This window comes from Merops nubicus, unplaced genomic scaffold, assembly GCF_000691845.1.
Source record: "Merops nubicus isolate BGI_N331 unplaced genomic scaffold, ASM69184v1 scaffold16003, whole genome shotgun sequence".
Classification (NCBI taxonomy): Eukaryota; Metazoa; Chordata; class Aves; order Coraciiformes; family Meropidae; genus Merops; species Merops nubicus.
Window position 1 is genome coordinate 3,621 of NW_008597123.1, and position 14,077 is coordinate 17,697.

General features: G+C 48.9%; 1 protein-coding gene across 1 annotated transcript in view; it reads right to left on the reverse strand.

Annotated features, from left to right (window-relative positions):
- Positions 1-13,849, reverse strand: part of LOC103769425 (protein phosphatase Slingshot homolog 1-like) — a gene marked incomplete at its 3' end in the record, with an annotated part of 17,461 nt that extends 3,612 nt beyond the window's left edge. The window contains exons 1-11 of the mRNA XM_008936623.1: positions 13,785-13,849; positions 11,240-11,343; positions 9,376-9,440; positions 8,515-8,636; positions 6,560-6,628; positions 6,063-6,128; positions 4,069-4,263; positions 3,736-3,829; positions 3,124-3,252; positions 1,947-1,993; positions 543-689 (exon numbers count right to left, since the gene is read on the reverse strand). Of these exons, the coding sequence (XP_008934871.1) occupies positions 543-689; positions 1,947-1,993; positions 3,124-3,252; positions 3,736-3,829; positions 4,069-4,263; positions 6,063-6,128; positions 6,560-6,628; positions 8,515-8,636; positions 9,376-9,440; positions 11,240-11,324 (1,019 nt within the window). The remainder of the gene's footprint in view (positions 1-542; positions 690-1,946; positions 1,994-3,123; positions 3,253-3,735; positions 3,830-4,068; positions 4,264-6,062; positions 6,129-6,559; positions 6,629-8,514; positions 8,637-9,375; positions 9,441-11,239; positions 11,344-13,784) is intronic.
- Between the last annotated feature and the right edge of the window lie 228 nt (positions 13,850-14,077).

Consider the following 14,077-nt stretch of genomic DNA (forward strand, 5'->3'; position numbering starts at 1 on the left):
GTTTTTGGACCCCCTCCAGGGAGGGGGCCTCCCCCAGCTCCCTGGGCAGCCGGGGCCAGGGCCTCACAAGAAGTTAGAGGAGGGCAGCCTCAACCACACCACCATGTCAGAGCCCACCAGAAAGCCTCCTGCCCACCCAAGTCTCAGGACACAGACACAAGCAGGAAGAACCCAAGTGTAAGAGCCCAGCAGGGTTTGATGGGTTCTGTCACCATCTCTCACCCTCAGAGCCAGCTGGGGCCAGCCCAACACGGATGTGTGCTGGGGTATGTCCAGAACTCCTTGAGGAGATGGCCTCATTTCCTCTTGGAAGCCAAACAAAGCAATAATAATAATAATAAAAAATATCATAGGGTAGGAGCAGGTTAATGCCAGTACAGGAAGATCCAAGGTACAGGGAAATTCCAGGAAAACTCCTGACAACAGCAGCACTCGCTAGCCCCGCTGCCAGGGGCCCAGCTCCATGCCAGATGGAGCCCTCAGGGCATGGTGCCAGGCCCCAGTGTGCTCTCACACCAAGTTGTGTCCCCCAGGGCACTCACTTGGCCTTGTTTATGAAGTGGTAGGCCTCATTCCAGTGAGCCAGCAGGTCCGTGGTCTCCTCGTCGTACACCCGGATGTTGTGGTAGGCAAAGAGCCCTGGGAAGAAATTATCAATCTCCCTGGTCACGTTCAGAATGTAGTCAATGCTGGGGAAGAACAAAGAAACCAAGCTGAACTGCCCCTGCTCCTGAAAGGCTTCACAGGGTGGGTCAGTTCCATGAAATCTGGACACAAAGTTTTGCCCACAGCCCTAATCCTGAAGCCCTGGGACGCCCAGTGACACAGGTCACACATGTGATGTCCACTCTTCCACCTCTCAGCACCAGCACATCCCATTCCAAGTATCTAAAGACCTTGGGCATGGGAGGTAGAAGTTGATTCTGCCCTGTCTGCTGAGGGTTGGTCACCTCAGCAGAAGCTGCTTGCTGTGTGCCACGTGCAGCTTCTGGGAGGCTGAGAGAAGAATCACCATTTTCAGCTGCAGGGGTTAGCTGCAAAGCCATCCTTTTCCCTTCTTTCTGACAAAAAATGAGAGGCACATGGTATCTCTTGATCCCTGCCAAATGTTACAGCAGGGATTATGATGTACCCATGGAGAGCAGAGGCTCATCTCCATTTATTACCTCCTATCATTCAGACAAATCAAGGACACGGGATATTTGTTTGAGAATTTGCCCAGTTTTGACTTTTAGACACTGCAAGTCAAGCTGCCTTCCCTGTAGATCAGAAGAATTAATGTGCTGGTCAATTTACTTCTTCAAAAGATGTTCAGACATCTGCTCCTAAGGACTCCAAACTAAACATTTGTAGTCATGCTGTTGAGCAACAGTTTTCAGGTCCTCACGGGGAGGTTGGTGGATGCCTTGGGCGAGCAGCAAATATTGATGCACAAAAATCTCACTCATCCAAAAAGCATGAAAGCCAAGAAGTGATGAGAGCGTGGTGAAAGACAGCCCTGCAGCTGCCTGTCCAGGCAGGAGAGGTGGAGATGGCTCATCCACAGGAAGTTCTGCACCATGTACACAGAGTTCTTTCCCCCCTAAGCTTCTTGCTGTTGTATTTGCCCTTCTGCAGCCTGAAGAATCCACACCTGACACAACCACTTGTGTGGCCCCTTCATGCTCTGCTGCTGCCACGTCCTGGGTGGAGCTCAGAGGTCTTGGTGTGCTTCACTGAGGAGGAGTTTTGTTATTATCACCCTACACCTGACTGAAATGAGGTAGGAAAGGTTTCTCCACCAAGGTCCCCACATTAAGTTGCCCACATCACTGGCAACGGGCCCTAACTCATCCCTACAGTCTACAAATGTCATGTGTACTCTCAGGAGAGCTGAATGTAAGTGAAAAGCAAACAAGTGGAGGTTTCAGAGCCCAAGGCTGGTGCTTGAAAGGTGCAGTACTCACCCAGAACCCTGCAGCTCCTCCAGGTTGGAGGCGTTCCACTCAGAGCCCTGCAACAGCCACAAAACACACATTTCAAAGGAGTTCAAGAGCCTCCCCTTTTCCTGAGGTTCTGCAGTCCCCCAGCCTCAGAAAACTTCCTTAGTTGCTGCCTGAACTATTGGTAATAGCCTCTAACAGGGGAATACAGCAGTGGGGCAGCCAGCACTGCAGCTCAGCAGAGATGTCCTGTCCTAAACAGGCAGGGACCTCCTGAAGGAGGGGACAAGGACATTACATCCTCACCCAAGGACTTCATTCTAAGCCCACATGTGGCTGAGCACATCCCAGATCTGCCCCCCACAGCCACTCTGCATTTTTCACCACAGAGATAAATAGTGGAAGGAAATAAAAAGAGGACGTTTGGCACGACTGGGATCAAAGGTCTGTGAGAAGCAAGGCAAATTTTGAAAGCTAGACTGTGAATTCCCCCATACCTGCAAAACAGAAAGCTTTAAAAAGCAGATTTTGCCCTCAGACAGGAGCACTTCCTCTGATTCTGTTCAGGAAAAAAGAAGACCCAAGCATAACGGGCACAAATGTGTTCTCTCCAGCAAGTCTTTGTTCAGCCTGGCAGCCCCTGGTTTTGCCTGGAGTACCATCTAGTGGCAAGAGACTGGAGAAAACACACGGTTCTCTGCTTCTGCACAAGCTGGAGCAGCACATCACCTTCACTCAGCCTTATCCTTTACAAAGCTCTGGCCATGCCTGCAGAAATTTGTGGGCTTGGTCAAGAAGAGACAGTGACCCAGCACCCACAGCCAGAGCTTTTGTTGGACAGAGAAGAAAATCTTCACTGCTAGAAATAGAAAATGAGTGTGAAGAGAGAGAATTTGAGCTGTGCCACTGCATGTCCTGAAACAGCATCAACCCCCCCAAGGAAAGAACCATACTATCAGCCCCCAGAAAGGAGAATGTAGCTAGGAAAAAGGGCTTCTCTGCTGGGGGCTTTCACACAGAAAATAAGTCTTGGGGTAAAGGCTGTGCAGAGGGGACAGTGCTGTGCCTCCTCCTGCTCATGCTCAGCCTGAGCACCAGGATCCAAAACCACTGAACCCAGCTTCTAAAACCAGTGACTTGTCAGATCTCACCCCCCCCATAAGCCTCCTGCTCTCCTGGAGCTCCTGACACAGCAGCTTACCAGATATAAATGATCAAAAATCAGAGATGGTTTGTCCATCTGGCCCAGGATAAGCAGCATCTCATTGTCTATAAACTCCTTGAATTCCTTCAAGTTGCAATTCATGTTCTTCTCCAGCTCATTTCGTATCTGCAGAGCAGAAAACAAAGGACACATCACCTAGAATCACCTCTGCTCAATGGAAACATCTGCTGGCTTCCTTTGCAAGATGCTTTTTCTGTACTACTCTAAAAACAGCAAGAGGAGACAACCTTTTGGAGACAAGGAATTTTGTTGAGGGTGAGGTCTCCCCTCAACCTCCTTTTCTCCAGGCTCAACAACCCCAGGTCCCTCAGCTGCTCCTCACCAGACCTGGGCTCTAGATCCCTCACCAATGCACTTAGAAGTCTTGTTACTAAGGTCTTGAAAAACACACCCTGATGTTGGTATTCTCCTGATTTCCTGAGGAAACCCATCCAGCAAAGCCAAAGAGTGGAGCCTTTAGGGAAAACTTAGAAACACACACTCAAAAGCCAGTGACACCAAGTCATTTGGTGTCTCTTCATCAGTGCAGCACTCTCTGGAAACAGAGGCTAGCAGGAAGGATAAGAGAGGTGGAATTTTTCTATTTACCTCCTTAGAAGTCACATTCTCCAGGTCTTTGCTCATCATGATGCTCCGGAGCTTGGCTTTAATGAGCCGTTCTGTTCGCTCCCTCTCCGTTGGCCTGAGAAGGAAAAGGAGAAGATGTCTGCAAGCTGGCAGCAAACACGTGGTGCAGCTCATCCAGTACAGAGCAGAGGTAGTGAAGACTTGTATTAAACCCCATTTTTAGGAGAATAATGAAAGAAAACCATTCAAAGACTCGAAAAGAAAGGAAATGAACCACCGGAGGAAGAAAAGGGAGCAGGGGAGAATTCTCTCCCTGAGCCAAGCCAACTTCTTCTAAGAAAATTCAGAACTGACTTGTCCACAAACAGAGCTGGGGAGTCGGGGCGGGTGGACTCCAAATCCTGCATGGCATTCCACTCGTTGATGCAGCTCTGGTCAGAGCTGATGCAGCTTTCGTAGTACGTGGCCCAGACCAAAGCCATCCCCCCTGGGAAGTAGTTGTACCTTCTTGCCACTTCACAGGCTTTATGGAGGATCTGTAAAGCAGACCTGCAAGTTTGGAGAACAAACGTGGGCAGATGTGAGCAGCAGCAAGAGCCAGAGCAAGATCTGGGGGATTTTCACAGAGGAAGAAGAGTTTCAGCATTGTTTTGCTGCAGTTTGGTTTCTGAGAGCAGCAGATTTATTTGTACAAACTGCACCTTGGAGACCTTCTCAAGAGCCAGTCCAAGGCAGAGGCTGAAATCTTCTCCTGATTAACAGGCAAGCACAAGGCACAAGTCTCTCTGGGATCTAATCATTAGCTAACTCCTAAAGCCAGACCAAAGGAAAATAAAGAACATGGACAATTTTCAAGCCACCTTCAGCAAGGAGTCAAATGCCTATTTACCAGCATTCTTGGCCCCTGACATGCTCCAGGGACAAGGCCCAGATTGGGTCATTTGTTTTTGCAAATTCTAGCATTACTACTTCTTTCCTTCCCTCCTGCTCCCCCCTCCTCTTCTTTTTTCTTTTTTTAAGGCTCTACTCTGAAGATGTCATTGTACTGAATACATTAACCACATCTGAAGCTGCCAACAGGAGGGGCTGAGTTCAAAACTGACAGGAACAAGAGTTTCATTTGTTTCTGTATCAAATCACAACATCCTTCTCTACATCTCTATCTTCTCCCTACCAGATGCCACAAGGAGAGGGACCTCTCAAGGCCCCAACAGCAGCCAGCAAACTGCCCAGGCCCAAGGAGCTGCAGCATTTGTTCTGTGCAGGGCTGAGGAGCAGCCACTTCATGGAGGAATCTGCTGGCACAGCCACTGCTGCTGATTCAGCCACCTCTGCTTCAGTGTTTTGGAATCCCTGCACATGGGAGGGGTGACAGGAGCTGAAAGGTGAACAGGCACCCGGGGCAGCATGGAATGTTTCTGTGCAGCAGGAACCCCAGCCTGGCCTCAGTCATGAGGCAGAACATGGGGAATGCCATCAAGATTGGCAGCAAGTCCCCAGACTCCTCCTTCAGCCAGTCAGAAAAATATGCAGTGAGAAAAGAGATGGGGTTTGCAGCCTGACAAATTCATGTTGGTCTTTCATATTTATGCATCTCACTGGTACCATTTCCCTTATATTGAAGGGCATGCAGCTGCTCTGAACAGAAGCAGAAGATTTGAGGTATTTGCCCAGGCTGCCCAGGGAGGTGGTGGAGTCACCATCCCTCAAAGTGTTCAGAAAACATGTGGATGTGGCACTTGGGACGTGGTTAAGTGTTGGGTCGATGGTTGGACTTGATGATCTTAGAGATCATTTCCAACATTAATGATTCAGTGATTCTGTTCTATGATCCTGCAGAAAAGGAGGCTCAGGGGAGACCTTCTGGCTCTGCACAGCTCCTGACAGGAGCCTGGAGCCAGGGGGGGGTCGGGCTCTGCTCCCAAGGGACAAGTGATAGGATGAGGAAACAGCCTCAAGTTGCTCCAGGGCAGGTTGAGGTTGGAGCTGAGGAACAATTTCTTCCCCTGGAGGGTTGCCCAGGGCTGTGCCAGGCTGCCCAGGGCAGTGGTGGAGTCCCCGAGGGGGTTCCAAGCCGTGGAGATGTGGGGTGAGGGACACGGGGCAGTGGGGACCTGGCAGTGCTGGGGGATGGTTGGACTTGATCTTAAAGGTCTCTTCCAACCAAACCAATTCTATGATCCTGGTTTCAGATCAGTATTCCCACAGCTACCTGCTGACCCCAGGAAGCAGCATCTCTGCTGCATCTCCCAAAACACCAATTACGGAGAATGCTGAAGTGCAGGTTGTTTATTTGGTTTTAATCTATTTTAATCTCTTTCTCAGTGAAGGTAATTAAACACACTTACCACATGGCTTGCACTGACACTGGCTTGAAGATGTGCATCCTCCCTGCAGTGCTCACACTGAAGCCACTAACAGAAAGAGAAAAAACCATCAGTCAGACACTGCTCTTCCCTGTGTCACAAGCAGCACCCTACACACTGAGGCAGGTATGGGGCACCCACAGCCAAAACATTCAGGGCTGAGGGTTTGTATCACCAATTTTCCAACACCCTCCCAAATAAGAATGGCAAAGACACCCCTCCCAGCACAGGCTGCCAGGAGCAGGAGCTCCACCCCTCGAGTGGCATTTCAGAGAACACCCACTGGGCATCACAGGCTCCGTGGAGCAGTCTGAGCAAAGACTCAAACAGCAAGACAAAAACTCACTGTCTGAACAAGAGGACTGCAGCCCTGAATCCAAAATTGGAATTTCATTTGCAAGGGGATGGAGAATGTCTCCTAAAGCAGCTCCCAAGCAGGGAAGGACATTGGCATCTGGCCTTTTATTGGGGTTTCTTACCCGTCGCCATCGAGATGGATTTTGGTATCGCTCCACAGACGAAGAACCATTCCTATGGTGCAGCTTTTACTGGAAGAGATGGTTCCACAGGATGTTAAATATAGGCTGCACACAGTCATGCCAATATCCTAAATTATTAATACTCTTGAATTTTTAAAATCCTCAAGTCTTGCTCTAGCAAATCCTACTAATACCTTAGGCCACCAAATGCATAGCGCAGAAGATGGGCAGCTGAAGTCTAAAAATCTGCTCTGGTATTAGCAAGGTGATGGCTCCACAGGGCTGGGGAAACATCACAGAAGGAAGAATCAAGATGACCAGCTCTTCTCTCCCCCTCCAGAGCCTGCCAGCAAGCACTGGGGTATTTGCCCCATCACCCTCCCTGCTCTCCCACGCTCGTGGGCTCAGCACAGGGCAGTTCCCTGGCAGGACACAGCAGCAGACCAGTGACCTGGCTGAGGAGATCCAGCTAAGGCAGGGCAGAAAGTGAGCCCTGGTAGGTGGCAGAGCAGCCACACACCCCCTCCAAGCAGCCCCAGGGGCCTCTCAAAGGGCTGTTCCATTCCCAAATCCTTGCTCTGGCTGGTAGGAAACACAAACCCCAGATTTTATGAGTTCACCTTACCCAAAAAGAGCACTTTCATTTCAGAGATGCCATCTGGCAAGAAAACCATTCTATAGTGGGGACCAGTAACTTCCAATGGGTCAATAATTAAGCTTCTGAGATACTAAATTTTTAAAGGAAATTGGGATGCATACAGCAGCTCACAAAACTCAGGTTTTGCTTTGGTCTTTTCCTTTCTTTTTTAAGCCTTCAGCTGCTTTCTACAGGAGATCAAAGGACTCGACAGGCCAGTCTGAGCACACATGTGGACAATGTGCACTTCAGAGCTTTGTGAGAAAAAAAAATGGTTTTTATTAAACATGTGTAAAAAGGAATAAGCCACAAAAGCACCCAAGTAGTCAAACTGTCAGCAGTTTGAACACTTACAGCTCAGCAGTGACACATCAGCCCCAGCACAGAGCCATGGAGTCACTCAGCCAAGCTGCTAATGCCAATGGGCTTCTTTATTAATGAGACTGAGCCTTAATTAACAAATATCTTCAATTTCAAGGGAAACAGCAACTGAAATGGCAGCTAATGTGAGTTAGAATGGAACTGCCATCAATGTCCCATCTTTCTTCTTGTCTTGCATCAAAAACCACCAGAAGTCAACGACTGGAAGGTGGTGTCAGATTTTGCAGTGCAAGAGCTCTCCCCTTCCACACACAGTGACAGAACCAACCCCAAAGGTTTCCCAAAAAGAAACCAAAAGTCACACTGGCTGCACCAGCACAGCACAGGCAGCTTGCTGAACCATCAGAGGACAGAAACACCAGGCTGGAAGCTCTGCCAAACCAGCCCTGTCTCTCTGAGCCAAGAGCTTTTCTGCCTTGGTTTACTCACCTAGAGCTGGAATAACACAAGAGGGGCCACGATAACAAAATGTTTTATTTGCCTTTCAAAATATTACGTGCTCTTATCAGTCAGACAAAAGAAACAGCTCATTACTGACACATTTGTTTGTTGGTTTTGGAGGTGCTTTAGCAGGATTGTTTTCTGATGTTATTTGGCAGCTGAGCTATTCCCCTCCCCTCAAGACCAGCTCCATCGCGTCACACCATCAACAGACTTCAAGTCTGGTGGACAGAATAAATTCCAGTTTTGCAAACCTGTCTGCAAGAGCAGTTTGTAGTGAGCAGACAGCAAACGACCACACTTTGCCCACAGCTGCCTCAAGATTCCAAGGAGACTGCAAGATTTTGGGAACAAAAATCAGCCTCTTGTCCCCGGAATGAGTCAGAAAACTCAACGCAAGTCCTCTCTTTTGTTAGAGTTTGCAGACAAATGTACATCGACCACCTGGGGGACAGTTTGGTGTTGACAGGCTTTCCAGAGCCTGCCTCAGACATACCTTTCCTTGCTGGAGAAGTCCACACCCAGCAGAATATTCTCCTCTGTGTCCTGTCTTCCACTGCTGTACACAACCACCATGTACCGGACGCGGTCTGTCCACACGCTTTCCAAACGCACCGCCTGCAAAAGGGTCACCAAGCTCTGCAAACCACCTCCTGGGGAATTAGCACCTCTGTTCCTGCCTAATGATTTTTTTCAAGGTGTCATTTGGCCCAAAAGCTGCAGTATGGAAGACACAGGGACAGACACTCTGCCTTCCAGCAAGGCTAGTTGCCGGTTCGACTCGGCGTTGGGTAGGGTGAAGATCAGCCTGGATTCCCTGCCCCAGCTGGGGGGAATACTACAAAATATCACCTGAAGATTTGTTTTAAAGAGGTTCAACTAGAAAGTTGGTAAAAATATTGGTTGTGTGCTGAACTGAGGACAGAAGGAGGCTCAGAGGACTCTCCCACTCACACACCTTCACTGGAATACGTCAGTCATGCTGGAGGGGATGAGTGCTGTAGACTTTTCTGCAGTGACTTTTATAGCTCTGCAGATTTCTTGAAAAGACCAGACCCACGTGGATGCTATTTCAAGACTTAGTGCCCACGAGCATCAGCAAGCTCCAGCCTTTTCTCCTGTTCCAGTGTTTGTCAGCTGATTGGCAAATTAAATCTAAGAAAACAAAGACACTTCAGACCGACCAGTTTCCTGACTGAACTCCTTACCTGGATGGAAGGACCAAGGCAAAAGAAGGGGACAGGAAAATGTGGGAGAGCTGGCAGCCAGCATGTGGTTAAGCTGACTCTAAAACCTAGGAATGGCCAATGTTCTCCACAAACCTCTGAGGAGAGCCAGAGAACACATCTTTTCTTACCAGTTTGATCCTGTCCTCACAGCGAAGGAGGTTGATCATCACTTGGAGGTGCTGGGGCAAATCACCTGCAGAAAAAGCAGAGAAATAATCAGAAAGGGGCTCTTGCTGCACTAAGAACAGACAAAGTCTTGACCTTTAATAAAAATGGATGTTTCCAAGTCAAAAAAATACCATTTAAGGGAGGCCAATGGACTTTGCTGTCCCAGGGAATAGGAACAGGAGCAAGCTTCTTGGGTGAGCATTATCTGGCCTTGGGAGAACTCAACCTCGTGGTATTTTGAAGCTACCAAATATACTGAACCCACCTAGAACTGGCACAAATGCTGAAACTCTTCCTGTAACAGCATCTCAGAGAAGACAGAAAGATACAGGCACTGAGGACAGTGGAGGAAAAGGAAGGAGGAACAACTCTGATTAAATCAAGAGGGCTCCCCACCATTTCTTCCTGCCGAACAAAGGAGCAAAGAAAAACTTTGACTTGTGAAACACCCAGAGAGTTGTGGGATCCACCTCCCTGGCCTTATGGAGGGTATGTCTGAACACGAGCAGCTTCTGAGGAGGAAGGGCTGCACCACAGCCTGGCTTGGGTGCTGGGTCCCTTCTACCTCAAAGTGCTGCTCACACAACAGGTCCCTTGGCTCTAGAGCAGTGAGTACATTTCTGTTTGGCAAAAGCCAGTGAAAGGCACAAGGAATCTACAAGAAAATAAAAGCAGTTCACATCTCATAGCTCAGTAATGCACTCATAACTTTCCACACAAGATAAAATTCCTTCCGTAGGATGTTTGCTGGGTATATGAAATTGCTGACAATTAAAGAAACCCAAAGCCAAGCTTGGCATTCAAACACCCTCTTTGTGCTTGGAGTGTTTACTGAGCAGCAGACACACAGTACCACACTGTGCCTTTCCACATGCTCCTGCTCTCCAAATGCTCTGATGGCTTCTTACTTAGGAATCACTTACTCCAGCACTGTCAAACAGAGTGCATAAAGTCACTGGGCAAGTAGAATCCACTTCCCTGAGCCCTCTACTTGCTTATCACCCCTGAGGGACATTCACCAGCTCCCCACCATTTCTTCCTGCCAGTCTGGCACACTGGAGGAGTCTGTAGGAAGGACAGTCTGTTCTTAAACCATGATCAACTGTTACAGGCCAGATTGGGATGAGTTAACTGGAAAGGGGATTTTCCTGAAAGCAGGAAAGGGGACATAAGGAGCTAAGAAACATACATCTATCCAGAGACCCAAAGCACATGAAAACGTTCCTCACTCTCACCAGCAACATCTGATGAGCCCAGCAACAAGTGGTTTCAAAAAAAAACACATGCTGTCAGCATTGACACCAAAAATCTCAAGCTTGGTGTTCTGGAGGCTGGGAGAGCCCTGAGAGCAAGGTCCCTGCTGTGCTGGATCAGGACTGTGGTAACTACAGAAGAGGTGCTAGAGCCCCATGACTCAGCCCACCCAAATTTCCTCCCCACGGGCCAAAGGGGAAGGCAAAGATCCAATCTCTGAAGCACAAGTGATGTTTCTTTATCTGTGGAGAACAGGGACACAGGCTCAGCACTGAGCTTCTGGCTCAGCAGGCTCCCCCTGCCTGAAGAACCCCGTTGTGTCTGCAGAGTGCTGCTCCAGTGACAGTTCTGAGAGAATGACAAAAGTTTAAACAACAATCCTATGTTCCCATTCCAATGGAGTGGGCTGAAAACCTGCTTTTCTTCAGCAGGGTGTACAAAGCCTACTGTGACCATGAGAAGAGTCATCCACCCACCCACACGGGCTATCAGCCTGTCCACCCGTGTGGATGGGGTGAGCAGCAGAGCGAGGGTGGAACCATCATTTCAGGAGGGGATTTAATCCACTACCTGCATGCTTGTGAGGATGCTGGAGGCTTCGCTGGCCCTGGGAGCTGTTTCCTTGTTGTAGGAAAAGGGCAGCACCTTTCACCATGAAAAAGCTCTCGCTTAGGCTGGAAGACAAACGACAGAAGAAGTCAACTGAAGGGAAACATCAGCAGAACACATGCTCAGGTCAGTATGCCCAGAGAAGGAAGGGCTTCCCCTTGGTGGAACACAACAGGATTTTGCCAGGAGAAGCTGTTCCCCAAGTGTGGTCCTGCCACTGGGCTCCAGGGTTACTCATCTGCCATTACCCACCAATGTTTTATTGCTTGGCCACGGCAGGAGATACTTGCCTGAGCTGTCGTGGGCTGGAAATGACTTTATCATTTGATTATCAAACTCTGCAGCTTAAAACTAGTGGAGGGTAAGACTTTGTACAGGCTTAGGCCTGTAAAATGACTGAAGATCAAGGCTCCGAGTCAGGCAGTTCCTACTCATTTCAGTACTAGAGATGTCTTTGGAATGGAAAAAACAAAGAACACACGACCATGAATTGTCTGTAGGTTCAAAGAGGAAGGGAGGGCAGATGCAACCCACACATCACAAGAGAGGAAACTGTGCTGGAACCTCAGGGGAGCCAACAACCAGCACAGCAGCAAAGATTTTGCTCTGCTCTGGGTAGATACAGCCCTTCTGGAAAAGGCTTCAGAGGTGAAGGCAGGGCCTGGGATGTGCAAACACACTGAGCCCAACGACACACAGGCCTCAGAACCCAACTGGAGGGCAGGCTGAGTAAAACCAGTAGTTCCAGCAAGCACCAGCCCAAGCCCAAAGTCCTGTTTCCCACACAGCTGAAAATCAACCTCATCTCAGCCAGCTTTCAGTTGCCACAGTAACTGCTTACACCACACTTCTACACAGCTCAAACCACCACAAGAGACAGTCCCTGTGACAGAGCCCAACTTCCAAACACAGATCATCATTCATTACTGACATCTCCAAAATACAAACGCTCCATGATGAGCCTGTGCTACACAGGAGTTACTTATGCTACAGTGGATTTCACACCTTTCCAGCTCCTGCTGCAAGTTCTTTTCCCTCCTCTGAGGGCACAGCCAAGGTTCCCACACGAAGCTTCCCCTCGTTTTGCAGCCGAGGTGCAAAATTCCCAGAAAAATCTGGCTGAGGCTTAAATTTGAGATTTCAGCTGCTTCTAAAAAGCGATGGGAAATTTTCACCTAAATTCCAGGCTCCACAACCCCATATCAGATCAAGAAAATGCCAGCAGGGCAGCTGCAGGCTAATGGAAACAAGGTTTTCTCCACTTGCACTGGTGCAGCACCCCAGCACTCACCACTCTCCCCAGGGGACGTGCTGAGCTCGCCCAGGATCTGCAGTGCCCGCCAGGCTCTGCTCTCCCTGCCACAGCAAGGAGCCCACACATGGGAGTTCTGGTCATCCCCCAAGGCAGCCAGGAAGAGCCTCGTTTCCTTCACACCCCAGACCTTGCAGGAAAGTGTTAAAAAAGGCCCTGAGTTCCACAGAGGCAGCAGCAGGGTGTAGAGGATATTCCTTCACACATACTCATCTCATTTTCCAGCGAAGAGGAAGGGGCCGGTTAGATAACGCACCAGGAAATAATTCACAGTACTCCTGTCCCAAGAATTCCTTGGTAAAGTGAAAAAATATCCCAAAGGATATTCTTTTATCCCTAATTAAGCACTGCCTGGGATTTCCACGGCGGGTAAAACCCTGGAAGAGGCAGAGCTCCTTCCCCAAAGGCATCGGAAACTCCCTCTCCGACAGCTCCTCTCCTCGTGTCCTCCTCTCCTGCAGTCAGGAAACCTTTGGCAACACCACAGAATATTCCCAGCTGCAGGCAAAGGAGAAGGTTGTGCTGCAGGAGCAGAAAGTGGCTGCAGGAGCAGAAAGTGGCTGCAGGAAAAGGGACAACCCACCGGGCAAAATTTTTTGTCACCGTGTGTTCATCTGCCTGAGAATGAACCAGAAAGCAAAGCCCAAGGACCTGTTGAGAGCAAGATTTCTTTTTTAATTGCAATGTTTGCTGCTTGAATTGCACCCCAGCTTAGCAGGCAGAGCTTGCTGTGACCCAGACTGCCCGTGCCCCCCCAGCACTCCCTGATTTCCATGGTTTTTCTTCCCGTTTCCATACGAGCAGCACGGTGCTGTACAGAGGGAACTCACCCGGGTGCCTCTTTGCAAAACCTTGTGTTTTACACCATACTGAAAGGGCAAAACTGCCCAGCACCATCCCTCATCCCTGCTCTAGGAACACTCTTTGCCCACAACTGCTCTGAAAGAGAGTTCAACAAAAGAAAAGTGAGAAAAAGGCAAGGCACGATATTCCGACCCAACTTAAAATAATAAACTCTTAAATCCTCCCGTCCCAGCCAACAACTACAACTCCAGCCTTTTCAAGAAATCTCCTAAAGAACAAAAAAACCCCATCACGAAAGAACATCCCCAACTTTTGACCCTCAGCAGCAGTGATAAATGCCCTGCTAAGCAGCATTTGTTAGCAGCATAAAAACGAGTGGCTTATACATACTAATTTGGACCGGTTTCCTTTGAACAGCAGAAGCATTGTGCTGGCCCAAGAGTCAGACAGAAGTCAGTAAATTCCAAAAGATTCATAACGAGCTGTAAAACTCACATCCTTTTGCTCCTAAAGCCATTTAAAAGAGAAGAAAAAGAAGAAGAAGGAAAAGAAAAGGTTGACCGTATATTCTGTGCGGAGCAGAGAAGTGGCGGCTGTTGATGCTCCCCAGGAACTGGATGGCTTTACAGAACACTGTGTCTTCCCCTTGATATCCTGGCTTGAAAAAGCACTTGTCCTAACGG